This window comes from Eumetopias jubatus, unplaced genomic scaffold (assembly GCF_037043125.1).
Source record: "Eumetopias jubatus isolate StellerSeaLion01/CBP00866 unplaced genomic scaffold, mEumJub1_p1.0 scaffold_2, whole genome shotgun sequence".
Lineage (NCBI taxonomy): Eukaryota > Metazoa > Chordata > Mammalia > Carnivora > Otariidae > Eumetopias > Eumetopias jubatus.
In genome coordinates, this window is record NW_028274808.1 from 200,419,457 (window position 1) to 200,440,225 (window position 20,769).

A 20,769-nucleotide genomic window follows, 5' to 3' on the forward strand; every position below is an offset into this window, starting at 1 on the left:
TTTTTAAAAAACGTTATATAAGTACTACAGAACTCAGATATCATGTACATTATAAAATGTACACTAAATCTGACAAGACTCTAGCTTGTTACCAATTTATAGGAAATATAGAGACAAAGAAATATGTTAATTTACACAATGCGATGGCAAGTAATACATCCGACAGCCAGGAATTCCACAGGACAACCTGTTTCTCCAACAAATGAACTCCAGGGGCCCCCGGGTGGCTCAGATGGTTAAGCGTCTGCCTTCGGCTCAGGTCATGATGCCAGGGTCCTGGAATCGAGCCCCATATGGGGCTCCTCACTCAGCAGGGAGCCTGCTTCTCCCTCTGCCTCCACCCCTAACTCATGCTCTCTCTCCCTCTCTCTCTCTGTATCTCTGTGTCTCAAATAAATAAATAAAATCTTAAAAAAAAAATGAACTCCAATCTTATTTGCATACTGATTCCAAAAGAGGAAACACCTGACAGAGGGTGAGAGGGTATTTGATGTGCAGAAAATGTTCCTTTTTTTCAGATGTGACAAGGGGCGCCTGGGTGGCTCAGTGGGTTAAGCATCTGCCCTCGGCTCGGGTCATGATCCCGGGGTCCCTGGCCTGCTTCTCCCTCTGTCTCTGCCTCTGTCTCTGTTTCTCATGAATAAATAAATAAAATCTTTAAAAAAAAAAAAAAAAAAGATGGTGCTCATAAATGCTAAAAAGCCAGCTCTCCAGGAAAAAATATGTTTATAAAAAAAAAAAAAGATGCGACAATGCCATTGTCATCAAGGTTTAAAAACAAAGATGAGTTCTCACCTACAGGGATACATAGCAGAATGCTTACAGATAAATTAATACGACTGGGATTTGCTCCAAAATAATACAAAAAGAGAGAAGTGGGATTATAAGTGAACCATAATTGGCCCTGAGTTGACAATTATTAACACAGGTGATAATTACTGAAGGCAGCTTACAATGCTATTCTGTCTACTGCTGTATGTCTGGAAATCTCCATAATAAAAAGTAAAACAGACAGACAAGGTAAGGATGAGATAACCTATTTTTTAAATGTATTATTACCACTAGACCACCTGTCTTACTCACTAAAACATCCAGTAATGTTTTTTGTGAGGGCACTATCATTCAGTGCCCTATCTCATGAGAATGCTATTGCTTGTATTCCGGGGGACAGCTGAAGGGCACCTGGTTGGAGCAGAGAACGGTCACCCCCAGAGATTCTTAGAGCCCACTCCTGCTTGGTTACCCCCCATCCACCCACAATCCCGGGGCCTCACCACGCACCAGGAAGGATTCTAAGCACTTTGCAAGTATTACCTGACTCAATGCTTAAATAATTAAATCATCTTCAATTCATGATTTCTATGTAAGAATTATTTTAAGCCACTTACAATCTTGTACCCTACAAAATTTAGGCAAAGGACACAACTCCTAAGTCCCCTTGACTGAAATACCTATGAACTACAATGTCGCCCATATAGAAAACAGAGCCAAGGCAGCCCTCTCAGGACCCCAGATTGTTGTCTCAACTCCTGTATGTGCCAAGTGGCATGTGACTTATAGAAAGGGTAAGGGCTTTGGCAGCATCCAGTACATTCAATATGGGAAAACCCTAACATTTTAAGCCAAGTTCACAAAATCCAATTGCTTAAAATGTAGCTGTACTGTTTCAAGGTTGAGAAAGTAATCTGGACGAGCAAGCTGCAAAGAAATGAAGTCCATCACTGAAGTCAGATGCAGATCACACTGTATTAGAATGTATACGGGGTTTCTCTGGATTGGAAAGAGAAGCTTTGACATACCGTTCCTATACTCCAACGGACTGTGTCCCTAACTCCCTGGTGTATACCCTAGTGTACCAGACCACAGGTTCCAGGGGCAGACACGATACCCAAAATGATCACCAATGTATCCCCAGCACCTGTCCTGGTGCCCAGCACACAGTGGGTGCTCAATAAATACTTACTGAATAGAGGAACCCATCTCTTGAGTCCTGGTTTTACAAACAGGGTAAGATTATTCTCTGTGCCAGGCAGGAGCCTAAGGGGTATATGTAACATTCTCGGTAACCTTATGAGAGATTACCTTCATTGCACTCTGATGTCACTGCCATCCAGAGGTCATGTGGCTAGGGGTCATGACCCAGGATCTGAACCAGGTGGTCCAGCTGCAAAGACCAAGCTCTTAGCCCTTGGTTCTGCCATTTCTCTTCCATGTGTTTTGATTCTTCGAATGTCCATTATTTATGTACAGGCACCAGGGCAAAGCACGTGGCTCCTACCTGGATAAGCTGCTCTGTCGAGGGGGAGACTTCCAGTTCTTTCCGTGTCACCCCAAAGCTGCCTTTCAGGCTCGTGTCCTTGACCTGCTGTTGCAGCAAGGGCACCAGGTATCTCAGTGTGAGCAGCACTCCAAGAATCAGAAGGGTAGAATGTTCACCCTCAACAGGGACCAGCAAACCTGTAAGGGAGCAATGAGATCTGTTAACATCATCATCTGCTGAGGGATTCAGGGCTTAATTTGTTTAAAAGAAGAGACCCAGAGTAGAACGGTGTTATGAGGTTGGCAGTGAGGGATACAGATGGCACAAACATTACTGTGGGAAAATACACAGGTATCTCATCTTTAGGCCAAAATCTAGGAAAGGCTTTAATAACCTTCACATCCTTAGCTGAGCAAGCCCGTTAGAGGGAGTTCGAGTGCATATGAGTGTCAGGCAGTTCTTTCATATCAAACATCCACATGCTCCCCTCCGCCCTTGCTAGCGCTGACTGCCATAAACAACTCCACGGATGGGAGAAACCATCAGCAGAGAACCTGCAAGGACCCCAGGCTCCGCTTCGGGCCTCAGAGCCTCACTACACTCAGAGCCCACACACAGCTGTGCAGTCTGCTGCACGGGGGCCAGCTGTCCTAGGGCAAGGGGCGCCCACCCTCCTGCACAGAGGAGGCCCCTTGTCCTAACCGTCACAACATCCAACATGGGCTCGTGGCAGCCTCAACACAGTTCCCATTCACTAGTCGGCCAGCACCAAAGGGCCTGGGCTGGGAGCTAAGGCATTGCCTGATTTTAAAAGAATTTAAAAGATGTGTCTCAGGTAAATGCTAGAGACTCCAGCACACCGTGGGGAAAATCACTCATACAACTACCTCTTACCTAAGAGCACATTTAGTAGCCAGCTATAAAAATACTGCGTCCTTCTCGAGTGCTGGCAGATGCTCACCGCTGAGCCAGCCGCCGTCCGCCGAATGGTCGGGGAGCTTGACTTCAGATTTGCTATGAAAGCCTTTAATAGAACCTAGGGCAACAAAAATCCAAGTAGATAAAAGACAAAACTCCTATGAAGCTTATCATGTTATTTCATAAAATTACTCCAAATTCTTATAGAGTATAGGTTATGACCAATTGGACTTTCCTACAGCTAAGTAAAAGCACCCCAAATTTGGGATATTCCAAAGCGGTTTGCAGAAGGAGTCTATTTACTTCCTTACTGTAAGGACTTGCTCAGTATCTATGTCCTCTACCCAAGAGTGAAAACCTGAGCTTCTAGAAAAGGTGCACCCACACCTTTGGGTATGGGGTCAGTAAAGGACGCCATGTAAAATAAAGACAGTAAAAAAAAAAAAAAAAAAATCAAACCCAAATAATGAAGTCAAGGAGAAAAGTGTAGTAGCCGAGTGCAGCCACATCCCAGCCTGAGACGGCTTGCGGATGTGCTGTTAATACCATTAAGAGATGCTCTCTGGTCTGGAAAGTGCTAATGAGCTGAACCGCAGCAGCGGAGCGCCCACGAGTATTTTCCTAAGGAGAGAAGATTTTGTCACAGAACCTCCAGGATAACCCAAAGTAGATCATGCTAGAATTCCAACAATGGCCATTTAAATCTTAACAAAAATATCCAAAGAATGAAAAGGCGTGGGGCGCCTGGATGGCTCGGTTGAGTGCCCAACTCTTGGTTTTGGCTTAGGTCGTGATCTCCTGGTCGGGAGACTGAGCCCCTGCATTGGGCTCCCTGCCAGTGGGGAGTCTGCTTCTCTCTCTCTCTCTCTCTCTCTCTCCCTCTGCTTGCCACCCCCACCCCCCATCACATGCACTCTCTCTCATAAATAAATCTTAAAAAAAAAAAGAAAAGGCATGACCATCTAGCTTCCTGAGTTTGGGAACTAGCTTATATAAGAACACCCATTTCCATCACTCTAGACCCCACTCTGAGCAACAATTTGGTCCCCGTTACTGTTCAGCATTCATTGAGCAAAGCTATCTGGGCTGGGGATACCATCAGGGCACCACCACTGAGCCCTGAACCCAGGCAAACGAGCAGCACGTTAACAGACTGGCATCTGACTTATGAAGAAGCTCCTTCTTAACAGTATGGTTAGCACCAGCTGGTTCTCAGAGGCTCATCCATTCTTGGTGAACTTACAGACTAGATCTCTGGAGCCAGAAAGGCAGAGGACCAGACCCTCAGCCCCAGGACGTCCCCCATGGTTTGTGGCCTCCAGTTCTTCCTGCAGACACCACCAGGAGAACCCAGTCAACTTACCTCAGACAAACCTTCTTAACTCTGAGAAAAGATACTGGCACCTTAAAGTAACTCGTCTGAGTGAAAACACACATACATACGTCATTGAACTAGCACGAATCATTCCGTATCAGTCCACACTTACAGGCACAGTGAAAGCTGAGCATTATTATAAAGAGTGAGCCCACGGTGAACTTCAACAGTTTGGAATAATAAAACCGAATCTCGGAGTCTGAGGGAGCCTTCTCAGATTCAAATCCCACAGTGCTGAGAAGGCAGCTGGCAGGAGGTACCCAGACCACAGGCAGGCTCTTCTCATAACGGGGAGGAAGTGTGCTAGATTTAAGGGCAGACATCTTCACTTTTCAGTACATGTGTAGGACATATTTTTAAGAGTATTTCAAAAGGGAAAAGATGCAAAATCATGCAACTTTAGAGCCCAGAGTACTATAGGGGATGGAAACAGAAATTAAAATCAAAATACGACACCAGGGCACAGTCATGAGAATGGCTAAACTTGAAGGGGCCTGCAGCAGTGAGGTCCAGGAGGAGGCAGAGCCATGGGGCTCTCGCACGTCACGGACACAGGTGTGAGCAGGGGCGGACACTCGGCAGCATCTACCGAAGATGAAACACATGTCCCTGCGACGCAGCAAGGCCCGGTCTAGGATCCACAACGGCGGGTTGTACCTGTGCTCCAAACGACACACACAAAAGCGGGCGCAGCAGCAGCGTTCGCAATGGCCACTAAGAAACGGCCAGACGCTCAGCTACAATAAATGATAAACCATGGTGTGTTCGCAGAGTGGCATGCCCCGCAAGTATAAAATCTGCATCAGTTAACGCACCGATGACATGAGACTCTCACTGACTTAATGTGCAGCAACAAAGAAAATGAGACAAAAAGAATGCATGCTGCACACCTCTACATCTGTCAAATTTAACAAGAGTCCCCATGGCTTCAGAAGCCAGGTCAGCGGTCGCCCCGGGGAAGAGAAGGAGCAGTGCCGGGGGCGGGCACAAGGGGCTCCCGGGCAACGCCCTACTCCGCTTCGTGACGGTTCACCAAGGGGCACGGCAGTACTCTCTGTGCTGCCTACACGGGAGCAAAACAAGCCTCAGGAGGAGTCTCAGTCTCTGACAGGTCACCCTGAGAATGAAAATGCACCTGAGGTGAGGAGACTTCGGAGCAAACGTGTCGTGTTAGGTGTGTGAATCAACCTCTGCCACCCAGACACTCCCCTAAAGTCATGTGCACAAGTTTTAAAAAGCATCGACTTCCAAGGACCAAAGGAACCGGACGGGGCGAGAGCAGACGAGAGGTGCAAACTCCGCTGGGAGGTGCACAAGCGCCGACTGCCTGCCCTGCCGCCCACAGGAAGGTGCTCGCAGGTGCGCTTTTCTGGGAGCGGGGGGTGGGGGGGTCTGAGGGCCACTAACGAAAGGCAAGCTCCCTCAAGCCACAGAACTGCAGGAACAGCTCGGGCTTGGGAGGCCCCAGAAACATCTGAAAGCAGCCTGTCTGCCCCTGTGCACACTGCCGGCCACTCAGCCCCGGGTCTTCTGTCACCCGGGGCAGCCCAGGACGTTGCCTTAGCTTCCCACCTCCCACAAAGACTAGGGGATAATCCCCAGAGATGCTGGCATAGCCGAGGTCAGACAGGAGGCACGGACAGAAAAGAGACAAATGAAGGAAGAGTGTGCACTCTGACCCATGAGACCGCTCGCCCCCTCTATCCCAGGACAAACGCAGCAGGCTTACCCCTCCAAGCAGGAGAATGAGGAACCTTCCTCTAGGGATACCGACCACCTCAAGAGGAAAAGACTCACTGAGACTGATGCAGTGTCAGTGGAAAAGGAGGCTCACCATCCATCACACCTCATGAAGCCCACCATGGGACAGACCCTGCCACACACTTGCTTCCAATACGCTTTTTAGAGTCTCATTCAAATCTAAATGGAAAACTGCCAACATAAAAGTGAAAGACCAGAACAGAGAGTACAGAGGAAGTCAGAAGAAACGGACAATGAAGAAGTCAAAGAAAGTTGTCAAGAAAACTGTAATTAATATCCTCAGAAGATAAGGAGTGTATTCACGAAACAAGGAGAGGATGCCAGAAAACAAAAACATTCTGAACACAAGAAGGAGCTCTTAGAAATTAAAAATAAAACAGCAAGAACAAAAACTCAACATACAGATGGACATCTATAAAGTACAGAAAAAAGAAAAGGAAAATAGAAATAAAACATAACAAAATTCCATCACAATAAGGGAGTATGCCTAGAAAGGTAAAGATAGGGCATCTAGAAATCAGGCATCCAACAGGAGAGCAGCAAAAACAATTCCTAGGAGGACAGCAAAGTCCTCAGACCTAAAGAGCATCTGGACCAGACTGGGGCAAACAGCTGGAGAATTCTAGGACAGAGGACTCTGGTGGAGAAAACGGACCCAATGAACTCTCTGTCATGTGGAGAATTGCATTGGGACACATTTTACAAAGCTGTTTGAAGGTATGAGAAGACATAAATGGCCAAAGAATAACAAGCAAAATAAAAAAGGGGCAATTATTAAATCCCAAAAAACCAAAAAGTTCAAAAAAGAAATAGAATACAAGGACAGATCATAACTAGTTGTGACTATTCCTTGGACATGATAACGTCACACTGAATCCCAATATAACTAGAGTAAGAAGCTGGGAGCCAGGTTAGGGTCAAATTTATCTTTCATAGTAAAAAAAATTAAAACAAAAAAACAAAAACTAGCAGTACATTGCTATAAGATACGTGCTATAGAGCTTGCTATCTAGAAATGCGGGGGGAAATACCAAAAGAAACGCTAACAAAGGACTGACCCACAAAAAGGAGGAAGTCAAGAGTCTATAATCTTCAGACTATATGGCAGGGTCACAATTTCTGGACATTAAAAACAAAACACAAACGTGGGTGGGGAGGTTGTTTTGCTTGTTGAGGCACAGAACAAACAGGAAGGCAAGTGGTCCCCACCAGCCACAAGGCCATCATCACTGAGCCTGCCTGCACTCCTGGGACAGTCACCTTTCCCAAGCTAGGTTAACGAGTCAGTCTAATACACCAAAAATCAATCTGTTCTGGAAAATCACCTTTTGAACTTGCATCTATATACCCTCTCCCTACTTAACTCCTCACCACATGGTAAGAAAGCAGAAGTAGAAAGAAGCTCTTGGTGTGCCTCAAAATAATTAAAAAGATTTTCATCTAAATCATGAAGCACAGTATAACTCAAGAAGCACTCCCAAATGACCGCCTGTCCAAAAGCCCTAACTGCCCACAAGACTCATTCATGTTTGTGACTTGAGGTAATAATCATACCTTAATTTCATTGTCATTTGCAAAATTGCCAAAAGAAGCCATAATTTTGGGTACAGCTGCAGCCAAGGTCTCCTGAACAGATTCCTCAGGTCTCTTGCTTATTCGAGTCAGGCAAGGCAAAAGGTTTACCAAGTAAGGCCTGCACATGTGAAAGGAACAGGAGTTATTCTTCCAGGTCTACTTTAGTGAGAAACATAAGCAATTATTTAGTACCTGTTAGGGAAGAGCCAGTTTTTATATGCATAACAGTCCTTAACAGAAAGTAGACAAATTTCGGCAAAAAGAACTGGAGGGATAAAATGCAGACCAACTTCAAATGTGGGAGACACTTATCTTTCATTTCTCCTATGATCACAGAGGACTCTCAAAAGCTTGTTTTAAAAACTGTTTGTAGTAAATTATAATAGTAAAATATTCATATTTTAAATTAGAAAACAACAGATAAGAAAACAGTTAAAAAAAGAAATGAAAAAGTTTTCTTGAAAAAGGAGCGATACAAGGAAATATTTTTAAGTGTACAAACAAAATAAGGCCTTACAGGTAAGACCGGGCCCTCCAGAGAGGAAGTGCAGACAGTGCAGGATGCAGGAGAAGCCAGTCACTGGGCAGAAGGCTGAAACCACATGAGTCCCCTCAACAAACACGGGACTAACATGACAGGCGCCTTCTCTTGGCGGAGACAAGCAGGTCTACACCTGGGACTATAGCAGGAAAGCTAGGCTGGCTTAAGGAGATGACTGTTTTGCCAGAAAAAAAATAAACCAGGCATGACAAACAAGAGAAACCTGCCTGACTTTTTGAAGAAGCAAAATCAGGCCAATGAGTCAACTGAGAGTGTCTGAGATGATGGTGGTCACTGGAGGCAAGATCTCCCTGGGTAAAGAATCTGGATTTTATCTGAACAGCTCTGGGAAATGAGTAAAAAGTTTACGTAAGGGAATGACATGACCCAATCACATTTTTTAAGGTCACTCTGGCTGCTATGTGGAGAACTTGGGATGTGCTGTTTCAGAAGTATAACAAAATTTTCAACATAAGGATAGTAAAAGAAAAAGGTTATATAAAAAGAAGTTTCCTTAGTGATGTATCTCTATGGCAGCCACTTAAGATTCTTATTAAACTCAAACTCAGTGTGATAAATCACTGTTTCTTTTTAACAGTGAGAGTTTCAGCCCCTCCACCTATATGTTTAGTATGTGTTCCTCAGGCACACAGCCAAGGGTCTATGGACATCAGGTTTGCCGGTTAAGGAGAAGGAAGGTACAGATGAAAACTGGGGTCTTCTTCTGATTCTCAATCCATTGAGGACAGACTGTTCCCACCAGTCAAACTTTATTCACAGTTTAATAGTCATAGTTTTAACTCATGTGAGAGACAAAGGCACACTGTTCTATAAGCAACGATGAGTCTGGTTCTCAACTTTCGACCATGTGACAAGTATCTTTTCAGCAACCAGCACGTGCAGACACGGCCCTCAGGGCCGGGCTGCAGCAGAGAGGACAGACAGGGAAGACCCCCGCTGTCGTGGGGCACACACCTCTGTCTCTTGGGGAGGGGGGCCAACAGAAAATGAACAAAAACACTGACAGCATCCCCGAGTATTTCTGAGAGCGAGAAGTGCTACGAAAGGAAGACAAGCCAAGAAACCCCAACCGCGACTTGGGGGGCAGACGCGAACAGCATCAGACAGAGCTCAGAGAAGACCTCTGAGCCAGTGACACGAGAGCCGGGAAAGAAGGGAAAGAAGGGAAAGAAGCCACAGGAGCTGGCTCCCCATCAACAGACAGTAATAATAATCCAGAGCGCACAACTTACCTGCACTTCTGAGGCCGGACCAGGTGAGCCAGTTCAGCAAACCTCCACAAGGCGGCACGCAGGCTCCGGGGAGCACCGTTCTGAGTGGGTTGAGAGTGGTGAGTTACATTTAAGAGTCACTGACGCTACTCCAAAAGGACTTCATAGAAACAAGAGCATTTATGTGATCGTTTATTTCTATGTTTAGACACAAGGCCACATAAATGTGTAACTGCTGCAGAAGCATCATGGTCTCAGGGCTTCAATTACAAAGACATAAAACTTAATTCTCATCCCATCTCATAAATAATGAAGAGGAACCTTGTGAAGGAAAATAAAGCAGTGAAGTCTACTTTACCAACAGCATTTCCGCCTAACATTCCCACTTAGTAAACAAAAGACAAGATTTCACAAACACTGCTCAATCCAGGGAAGCAGTACCATTTGCTCAATAACAGAAAATCCAAGCCTACCTTTTTGATTTCCTTATAGAGTTCTAACTGTAGCCTCGGAAGATTGGAGTCCATCAGGGCCTGCAACAAAACACAAGAGAGCCGTTCACATAAGACTCACTCCACCAGCCTGGGAGAAACTAAAAGGCAACTAAAATTTCAACTTGGGGGCAAAGTGGAATGTAGCAGCAACTAAACTAAGAACCTGCTCATTAAGAAAGAAGCACATATATACAGGAAGTCACTGAATAAACTAGACACAGGTCACTCACTTGAATAAAAAAATAGAAGGGAAAGAATTTAACTTGATGTACAATCAAATACCACATGATACTTAAATCCAATGGTAGATGGTTCAAATTCATTCTAATGCTCTTATATTAAAACTTTAATATGCAATGAGAGGAGAAAACACCTGAAAGTTTTCCTTCTTCATTAAAGTGCACGCTGCTGGATGGCCCCACACTAACAATGGCCTGAAGTCTGTGACGCCAGCAAGGCAGTGAGCATACTTTTAAGACCAGAGACCCTCGCTCCGGCGGGGAGAACCCCTGTCCTTTCTGAAGGTTTTCCCTCAACGCACAGATGCTCCCAGCCCTGTGGCTCAGAACCCGAAGGAGGGTGAGGAGTCTTGTGCTCCTCACAACACCTTTCTTGCCCCCATCCCCGCTCACTTAGGGACCAAACCAAAACTAACGGCCACCAGGCCAACTTCAACCCAGTAAGAACAGCCAGAGGCAACCACCACCAGAGGCAGAGTCCATGTTAGAGAGGGCTTCTCAAGATGGAAGGAAGGGAGAGGAAAGATTCCTGGCCCCCACTCTCGCCCATGGGAACCCTCTCCTCTGAAATGGTACTGCCAATGGCCTGTCCACCAAGAAGAGAGGAAAGACGTAACCAAGCCTCAAACCAAGCTTCTTTCATGTGATATAGAGCTTATGATGTCTACAACCTGAGCTGCTCTTAGTAACTCACATGGGTTCACCTACTGGTTCAGTGAGCTTGAAAATCAAAAGCAGAGTCATATTTGGGGAGCTTCTGAAGTATAAGAGTATCTCAGAAACTTGTAAATCCTAACTCCTCCATTTCAGTTTGTACTAAATCTGTAAGTGAGCATACCAAAATGAACAAACATATAGTAAGATGCTACTTTGCAAATAAAACCAGAAGCACACACCGGAGCCACCCTCCTCTGTGAGCCTTCAGAGGCTTCCTGGAGCCCCGGAGAGGCAGGGTGCTGCACTGTTTAAGAGGGCCCCTAATCTCCTCACTCACCTACTAGCCACCACCTCCAGGCAGCCTTTTCTGCCTTACCAGACAGAAGATACCTCAGTCTCCAGAGTGCCATGATGACTTGTCAGCGTCTCTCAGAACTTAAGAGTTTGTGCCATGTATTGAATGATTTCTGTACAAACGTGCTTCCCCACCTGAGACCATAAATTACATGAGGCAGGAGCACACTGTCAGGCTGAATCAGATCCCCACTGCATTTTCCTATATAAATGAAAACCAACATGTCCCATTTGCTTGGGCCATGAGTCTGGTCTCATCAGAAGCATATAACAACACTCAACAGAAGACAAAAGTCTAGGACCTGACTCCCAAGTGACCATGTCTGTATCCCTGCCCCTCCCTGACATCTGAGCCAAGGGCCATCCACACTCTCCCAAGCCTGTCCTTCCTCTGCCACAATGAAAGCAAATCTAGCCAGACCCTGATCTGGCTCCAGCCTCCTGAACCTGAAGACTAGAGCATCTGAGGAAGCACAGATCTAAGTATAGCCAAACCCCACCATGCCCACCTTCAAGCAGGAAAAAGAGGTCGAGAATGACCTCATCTTCACGTCCGGGACCATAAGAGGAGCAACTAGAATCTCTGCACTGGGAGGCCTGATACAAGGGAAATAGGACACGGACGGCCAGAAAGACAACCAGGTCTTAGGTTACGACCCAGGGTCACGGCCGACAACCACCACACACACCAAACTATTCAGCAGTTCTTGGAAATAGGTCACGAAAGAAGACAGGCTTAGGGGCGCCTGGGTGGCTCAGTCATTAAGCATCTGCCTTCAGCTCAGGTCATGGTCCCAGGGTCCTGGGATCGAGCCCCGCATCGGGCTCCCCGCTCCGCGGGAGGCCTGCTTCTCCCTCTGCCTCTGCCACTCCCACTGCTTGTGCTCTCCTGCTCTCTCTCTGTCAAATAAATAAATAAATAAAATCTTAAAAAAAAGAAAAAAAAAGAAGACGACGACAGGCTGAAAAACAGAGCAAAGCCTACATGTCCAATGGCCAATATCAGAGCAATTTGGGGTCAAACTATTCCCTCTGCCCTTCTGAATCCCCCTCTCGCCACGAAGCAAGGCGTCGTACCCTCTTTAGGTACTCTGAGTCTAAGCATCAAGTTCAAGAACTGAAAAGTCAGAAATTCTAAGCCCAGCCCGGTCCTGCCAGCCGGAATAAATAAAGCAAGCAAGGATATTTAGGCCTGGAGAGAAGTAAACACAACTGAAAAAGGCCATCTGTAAATATGCTGTGGGACCCCACATGCAGGTGAGTATCACTAACCGGTTACCTGGCATGGAGAGGAAGGTTAACTGGCCACTGGCCATATGTTGCTGTTGAAGATGAGGTGCAAGCAAAAGCAGGAAGTGCAGGCAGAAGGAGAGGACCAGGAGGCTACCTACAGATTAAGGCTGCTCCTGACTGAGCGGGCCAGGATGCCGTGGCTAGAGGAGCCTGGAAAGCGTGGTTAGCCAAGTAACAACACGCTGCCAGAAGGGAAGGGTTCCTGGACGACAGGAGACTGTGGAGTCTCCGTGACAGAAGAGGGAACGCAGCTGGTGTTCTCCTATGCCCCTCACTCCCTTTGGGTGAGAAGTAAGAATCTCATTATTGGGGCGCCCAGGGGGCTCAGTTGGTTAAGCGTCTGCCTTCAGCTCAGGTCATGATCCCAGGGTCCTGGGATCGAGCCCCGCATCAGGCTCCCTGCTCAGCGGGGAGTCTGCTTCTCCGTCTGCCTCTATCTGCTGCTCCCCCTGCTTGTGCTGTCAAATAAATAAATAAAATCTTTAAAAATAAATTAATTAATTAATTAAATCTCATTATTAATAATACTTGTTACCACTTGGAGGACCAGTGAGTGACCAGGATGGTGCTAAGCACATCACCGCCTTTGATCCTCACACTCACGCTCACACACACCACCAAACTTTGTCTGACTCCCTTTGTAGGTAAGGAAACTTAGGCTCACAGAATTAAGTACATTTCCCAAAGTTGTTCGGTTAGTAGGGGACAGAGGCAAGATTCAAACACAGGTCCCCTTGGCTCCAAAATCCATGTATGCTCTATCTGCCTGGCAGAGGGTCTCAACCTCCTTGAACGTGGCAGGAGGGGGTGATCCTCTTTCTGAAGAAGGCTGGGCCCATGAAGGAGAAAGGACGGGTAACTGCTTGGCCAGTGTAAAATGTGACCACTGTCCAGAGAAAGTCCTGAGAAGGACTCCAAAGAACAGTTTTCTTTATCGAGATCCTAATGAGAAGGGAAATATTCAACTGATCTACATTAGCTTGTAGTCCTTGGTTTATCCGGCCAAATGAGGAAAAAGCCTGCAAGGAAAATGAAGAGATGTAGGCTCTTCTCCAAGACTTATCTAAATTTCAGGGGTGGAATTGGAAGCCGCAGGGGAAAAATAAGAAAACTAGAAAGGTCCAATAAACAAGGATCCCTGCAGAGAAAGAAACAAGGAGAAAAACATCTGGAGAGACTTACAGTGCTAACCACAGAGTTGGCGCACTGACAGTGGGAGTGCTAACTGAGTCTGCACACACAACCCAAAAGGCCCAGTCACAAATGCAAAGGTGGCCTAGAAGGTGACCAGGATGCACTGGGGACACAAAGTAGGAGAAGGGCAGAATGAGAAAAACAAGGACAGTTTTCCAATACAATAAGAACTATGCAAGAAGGCCTTTATCTTCAAGGGCAGCAGAAAACAGGAGCTTAAAGCTCTGGTGGTCTTGGCCACAAAGTCAGTCTCTCTCAGCAGAGCCCTCTCTCCACCCCCAGCTCACCTGTGGCCCAAGCGCTTTGGCTTTCTGACTCTGCCGTCCTTCCCTGGGAACTCCTTCCGCCAAGCCCCGCCACATCAGCCCCAGCTAGCCTGTTACAGAAGCCCCGTCTCCTGACCAGGTCTCCGCAAGGGCAGGGAAAGCAGAAAAAGGAAGAGAGGCTAGAGACACCACAGAGAAACCATAGATGGATTCCATTTACCTGTCCCCTGCCTCCCCAGGGCCTCGTGGCTGCTCTAGGCTCTGCCCAAACAAAAGTTGGTGCCTTAGTGACATCTTCCCCAAGAACACCCAGGGCCACCAGCAGCGCCCACGTGACCTATGCACTGCACAGGCTTCCAGGGAACGCACTGCCTTCTGATTGAGCAGGGGTAGCAAGCACGCGGGCAGATACGAGAGACCCGCCAAAGCACCCACCAAATGCAGCAAGCACAAACATCCGGACAGACTGTGCTACTCAAAACAGAAGGAAGTTACGTTACAGCCTCTTCTCTCAGCCACAAGTCCTGCTCGGAGAGCACGGCTCACAGGGTCTTACCTTTATGACTCTGTTGAGGCACTCGTCAGCCACCATCCGGACATCCGACTCTGCATCATCACTGCACAGCAGAAAAAGTTCCATAGCGATGCCCAGAAGTTTCTGAAATTCTGGAGAATTTCTAAGTAAAAAAAAGAGAGAGAGAGAGAGAGAGGGAGAGACTGTCACAGCCAAGAGGAAGCTACGAAGACATGATACCGAAATGCAATGAGGTATCTGGCATCCTATATGGGATTCTGGAACAGAAAAGCAACATTACATAAAAATGAAGGTTAATAAGTATATTAATACTGATTCATTAACTGTGAAAAACACACCACAGTAACATAAGATGCTAATACTTGGGGTAACTGGATGTAGGGTACAGAGGAACTCTCTATACCGTCTTCACAATTTTTCTGTAAATCTAAAACTATTCTAAAATGTAAAAGTTTATTTAAAAAAAAAGAATGTACTTGCAACACAATTTCATTTTTTTAAAGGTTTCATTAAAAAAATCTTAAAAAGAACTGTTTTGGGGCGCCTGGGTGGCTCAGATGGTTAAGTGTCTGCCTTTGGCTCAGGTCATGATCCCAGGGTCCTGGGATCGAGTCCCGCATTGGGCTCCCTGCTAAGCAGGGAGCCTGCTTCTCCCTCTGCCTCTGCCTCTGCCTCTCTCTCTCTCTCTCTCTCTCTGACTCTCATGAATAAATAAATCTTTAAAAAAAAAAACTGTTTTATATGTAATGAAACTCAATAAAAAAAAGAGGGGAAAAAAGACACTGCTTCCCTCCCAGATAGCCATCTGCTCTCTGCCAACAGGTTACTTTTACTCTTACTTACAATATGCTTGGAATCCTGAACACAGTATACCAATATAACTTTTTCACTCCTTTTAAATCTTGCTTTCAATGTGTTCCAAAGCATAACCATATCGCACTGCAGACTACACACGATCACAGCCAGGCTCTGGTTTTGTTCCTCTAGCTCAGTCCTACAAAGACTAGAGTCTATGTAATGCTTGCAAGTGACTTTACCATGTTTGACTGAGAGAGCCTGTCTGGGCTGTCACGATCCATGTGGCTGACCACTGTCGAGACAGAGACAGGCTGGCGGGCCACGTTCGAGGAACTGATTTCACAGCACCATGAAGAACTGCAAGTCAGTAACACGGCCCCTGTATAATGCTGTTATTTTTGAAACCTCAAAATCCAACTGCTGTTTCATGATCTCAACCTGGAATACTCTGAAATGGGGGTCCTCTCCCTTTCCCACTACATCCTAATTCCTACCAATGGTCAGAAGAGCCAAAGCCTAAGAGAAACAAAGGACCACCTTAGCAATGATCGACAAATACAAGCAAGAAACAAAACGCCCAGCAGCATGTCAGACCTCCCACTAGCAAGAAAGGCCTCTCAGATGCGGGTACAGCATTCAAATGCCACCCCAAGCAGCGCTTGGCTACAGAACCACAGCGTGAGCTACATGTCTGATCTTATGCTTTCTAATGGATACATCAAAAATAAAAAGAAACAGGTAAAATTAATTTTAATAATATATTTCATTTAGGGACACCTGGGTAGCTCAGTGGTTAAGCGTCTGCCTTCTGCTCAGGTCATGATCCCAGGATCCTGGGATCGAGTCCGGCATTGGGCTCCCTGCTCAGTGGGGAGCCTGCTTCTCCCTCTGCCTGCAGCTTTCCTTGCTTGTGCGCATGCTCTCTCTCTGACAAATAAATAAATAAGTTCTTTAAAAAACAATATTTCATTTAATCCAATATAGCCAAAATATGGTATGTCAACATTTAATCAATATGAAGAAATTATTGATATATATAACAATCTTTTTTATAGTACATCTCAATTCAAACACAAAATTTTCACCAGCAGTTATCTGTGTTTAGGCTTGATAAAACCCACAGATAAAACTAGGTTCACTTGCAAGTAATAAATAAGTTCTGAAGATCTAATGCACAACATAGTGACTATGATCAATAATACGGTATTATGAACTTCAAAGCTGCTAAGAGACTGAATCTTAACTGCTGTCAACACAGAACAGAAACAGGAACTATGTGACTTGATAAAGGGGTCAGCTAAGACTACTGTGGCCACGCGTCAAACCAACACGCTGTATATGCAAACTTAGTGTCACAGGTCAGTCATGTCTCAATTAAAAGAAAAAAGTAGGTTCATATACCATTTCTAACCATGCTTAAAAGTTCTCCAATAACTAGATTGAATATTGATTTTTAAATTTTAATTTTATTAATAAAACTGACACAGTACTAATGAGGTGACAGATTTCTTCCTGAGAGAGCTTTAGAAATGTCTTTCATGTCTGTCCACGTCACCTAAACTGTCAAATTTACTGCACAAAGTTGTTCCTAATTCTCCCTTATAATCCTGTTAATATCTACAGAACCCATACTAAACTCATCTCCCTCACTCCAGACACTTGTAATGTGTGACTTCACTCTTTCTTGCCTGGTCAGTCTGATGAATCTTACGGACACTCTCAAAGAACTCACTTCTGGCTTTATTGAGCTTCTATAGACTTCTCTGTTTTCTATAACTTCTGCTCTTATCTTTATGTCCATTCTTCTGCTAAATCTGGGTTTCATCTGCTCTTGTTTATCAAGTTTCCTGAAATGGAAGCGGAGGTCACTGCTTTGAGACCTTTCTTTTTTTTTCTATGACAGGCACCGAGTGCTATAACCCTCCCCTGGACACACTGCAGTGGCGTACCTCAACTTTCGACGTCCTTGGTTTTTATTTTCAGTCAATTCAGAATACTTTCAGATTTCCCCTTTGACTTTCTCTGTGACCCATGGCTCATGGAAATGTGTTACTTGTGTTCCAGACTATCTTTCTGGAACAGATTCCAATTCGATGCCATCGAGGTCAGAAAGCATACTTGTATGAATCCTTTTATATTTAGAGACCTGTTGTATGGCCCAGCGTGTGGTCTCCCTTGGCAAGTGTGCTGTGAGCATCTGAGAAGAGCGTGTCTTCTGTTGTTCTGGGTGGAGTGTCTATAAATGACAACCAGGCCACAGGGATGGGTACTGTTGTTCAAGTCTTCCAGATCCAGATTTTACGTCTGCTGCTCTAAGAATGTTTGAGAGAGGCTGCTGAAATCGGACTATAATTGTGGATTTGTCTGTTTCTCCTTGCAGTTCAATCAAGTTTTGCTTCAGGTATTTTTGAAGCTCTGTGCTTAGCGACTTAAACATTTAGGGCTGCTGTGCCCCCTTGATGAACTGATGTCTTTATCATTATAAAAGTGACCATCCTATTTCTGGTAATAGCTTTTGTTTAAAATCCACCGTCTGATATTAACACAAGCACCCTGGCTTCCCTCTGATCAGTGCTAGCATGGTCAGCCTCTTTTTATTTTTCACTTTTAAGCTATTTGCACCTTTATACTGAAAATGGGTTTACTATAGGCAGAATATATGAGGTCTTGGTTTTTCATCAGATCTGAAGAAACCTGTCTCTTATGTTTAATGTCATTATTGATGTTAAGTGGATTTAAAGCTACCATCACACCATTTCTTTCCTTCTGACCCCAGGTGCTCTTTGCCTTTTTCCCTATTTCTGCTTTCTTTTGGGTTGAGTATTTGTATGACCCCATTTTATCTCCTTTTTTGGTTTATTAGCTATAACTTTTTGTTGTGCTTTCAACTGTTGCCTTGTTTATAGGATACATCTTTAACTTATCCCAGTCTGCCTTAATGGCGTCACAGCACTTCACATACAACATGAGAAACTAACAACAGTACTGGGTTCATTTCCTGGGGCTGCTGTAACCGACTACTAGAAACTGGGTGGATGAAAACCACAGGTGTTCACCCTCTCGCTGTTCTGGAGGCCAGAAGGCCGAAATCAGTATCACTGGGCCAAACATCAAGGTACTGCCCTCGAGAGACTGCAAAGGAGAAGGGCTCCTTGCCTCTTCCAGTGTGGTGGTGGCCAGCACCCCCTGGCCTGTGGCCTGACCTCCAAGCCTGTCTCTGCTCCATCTTCACATTGCCGCACACACGCTTCTGTGTGTGTGCGTGTGTGTATGTGCATGTGTGTATGTGTCTGTGGGTGGTGTATGTGGTGTGTGTGGTATGCACCTGTGTGATGTGGGGGGGGTGTGTGTGTGGTGTGTGTGGTGTGTGTGTGGTATGTGTGTGTCTGTGTGATGTGGTGTGTGTATATGTGGTGTGTGTTGTGTGTGTGGTGTGGGGGGGTGTGTGGTGTGTACTGTATGTGTGTGTGTGCGTGTGTGACCTCCCTGTGCCTCCTTCTCATAAGGACACACATGTGGCTACATTTAGGGTCCCCCGGACAACTCGGGATAATCTCTCCATCTCACGATCCTTAACTTAATCACATCTGGGAAGATCCTTTCCCTTCGAGGTACATTTACACAGGATTCCAGGGATCAGGGCCTGCTGTCTCTGGGGACAGGGGCACTATTCGGTCGAACACAAGCTACTGCCAGCCCTTATACTAGTGTTGTCACACATTCTACTTCCACATATCATAAAGCCCCAAAACACGTGGTTATTAATTTTGCTGCAAGCCATCCATTAACTTTTAAAGAGATGGAAAATGAGGAGGCATGTCTTCTAGTCACATGGCGCCACGTTACCATGTCCCTGCTCTCCGATCCTCTGGGTGGGTCCAGATTCCTCTCTCATCTTACTTTCCTTCTACTGGAAACACTCTGCACTATTTCTTAGAGTGGCTGCCTGCTGGACATAAATTATTTCAGCTTTTGCATGTCTACTTCACCTCTGTTTTTGAGAGACAGACTGACTGGCTATGCAGCGCAGGGTGTTTTCAAGACTTTACAAATGACACCCCACTGACTGCTGGCGCGTATGGTTTTTCCAGCAAGAAATCTGCAGCCACTCTCACCTTTGTTCAACGCAGCTCTTTTTAATGTCTTGTCTATGTAACACATTCCGTCTTTTCTCTAGCTTCTCAAATACATAAAGTAACTGTTTTCATGGTTATTTTTTTTAACCATCTGTGCAATTTCTGAGTCAGTTTCAACTGACCACTACGAATTTTATTTTCCTGTTTATTTGCACTCCTGAAAAGTTTTGACTGGACACCGGATCTTCTAATTTTTACCTCGTTGGGCCCTATATACTTCTGAATTCCTATAAACACTCTTGAACTTTGCTCTGAGATGCAATAATGTTACTATGAAAGAGTATGATCTTGGGTTTTGCCTGTAAGCTTTATCAGGCAGGACCAGAATAACATCTTAGTTTAGGGCTAAGTTAGCCCCCATCGTGAGGGCAAACCCTGCTGCATCCTCCAGCCAAGGCCCAGGAAGGATACTTGTCCACTGCGGCTGGTGTGAACAGGAGCTCTTCCACCAAGTGTTCCAGCAAGTGTTCCTTCTCATCCTTCTAGGTGATCCTACCCCAGCCCTAAGTTTTATCCTTATAAGCACCTGCACTTCCATAGGAGCTAAAGACTCAAGAATCCCTCCCTCCGCAGGCTCCAGGGATCAGTCTGTGCAGCGCTCTCTTCTTCGGGATTCTCGCCAGTTGGCTCTAGCTGGCAGCTCTGTCTGTCTCTTCAACCATGCACCCCACGGCTCTGCCTGTGTTTCCCCTCCCCACATAACTCCCTCCACACAGTAACGGGGGGGGGCAGTCATGGCTCCCACACTTTTCCATTTTTCGAGGACTGCTGTTGCTCTTTGCCTGATGTCTTGAAAACCATTGTCATATATATTTTGTCCATTATCAACTGTCTTAGACAGGAAAGTAAATCTCTCTTTGGTATTTATCTTACCAGAGCAAATATCTTTCTTGATATTTTAAATTTAAGTTGTTAACATAGTGTTAATAAATCTTCTGGTCACAAATACACACTTCTAACAATCACCTTTTACAAAGTTAACTAACATTCCCTTCTATAAATGTATCTTACTTTTTCAATTCCCCAACTGGTAAGTTGATTAAATTAAATTAAAATTAAGATTATTTTTAATTTTCTAATGGGATGAACAGCACTGCGCTGACATTGTCACACACTTTCCCGAGGATAACGTCCTCAGGTG

General features: G+C 45.4%; 1 protein-coding gene across 2 annotated transcripts in view; it reads right to left on the bottom strand.

Annotated features, from left to right (window-relative positions):
* The window catches only part of HTT (huntingtin), a 133,128-nt gene that overhangs the window by 95,734 nt on the left and 16,625 nt on the right, over positions 1–20,769 (bottom strand). For both annotated transcript variants that reach the window (XM_088021246.1, XM_028087305.2), the window contains exons 3-8: positions 14,716–14,836; positions 10,136–10,195; positions 9,684–9,763; positions 7,869–8,007; positions 3,155–3,296; positions 2,279–2,457 (exon numbers count right to left, since the gene is read on the bottom strand). In XM_088021246.1, coding sequence (XP_087877372.1) covers positions 2,279–2,457; positions 3,155–3,296; positions 7,869–8,007; positions 9,684–9,763; positions 10,136–10,195; positions 14,716–14,836 — 721 coding nt within the window. The remainder of the gene's footprint in view (positions 1–2,278; positions 2,458–3,154; positions 3,297–7,868; positions 8,008–9,683; positions 9,764–10,135; positions 10,196–14,715; positions 14,837–20,769) is intronic.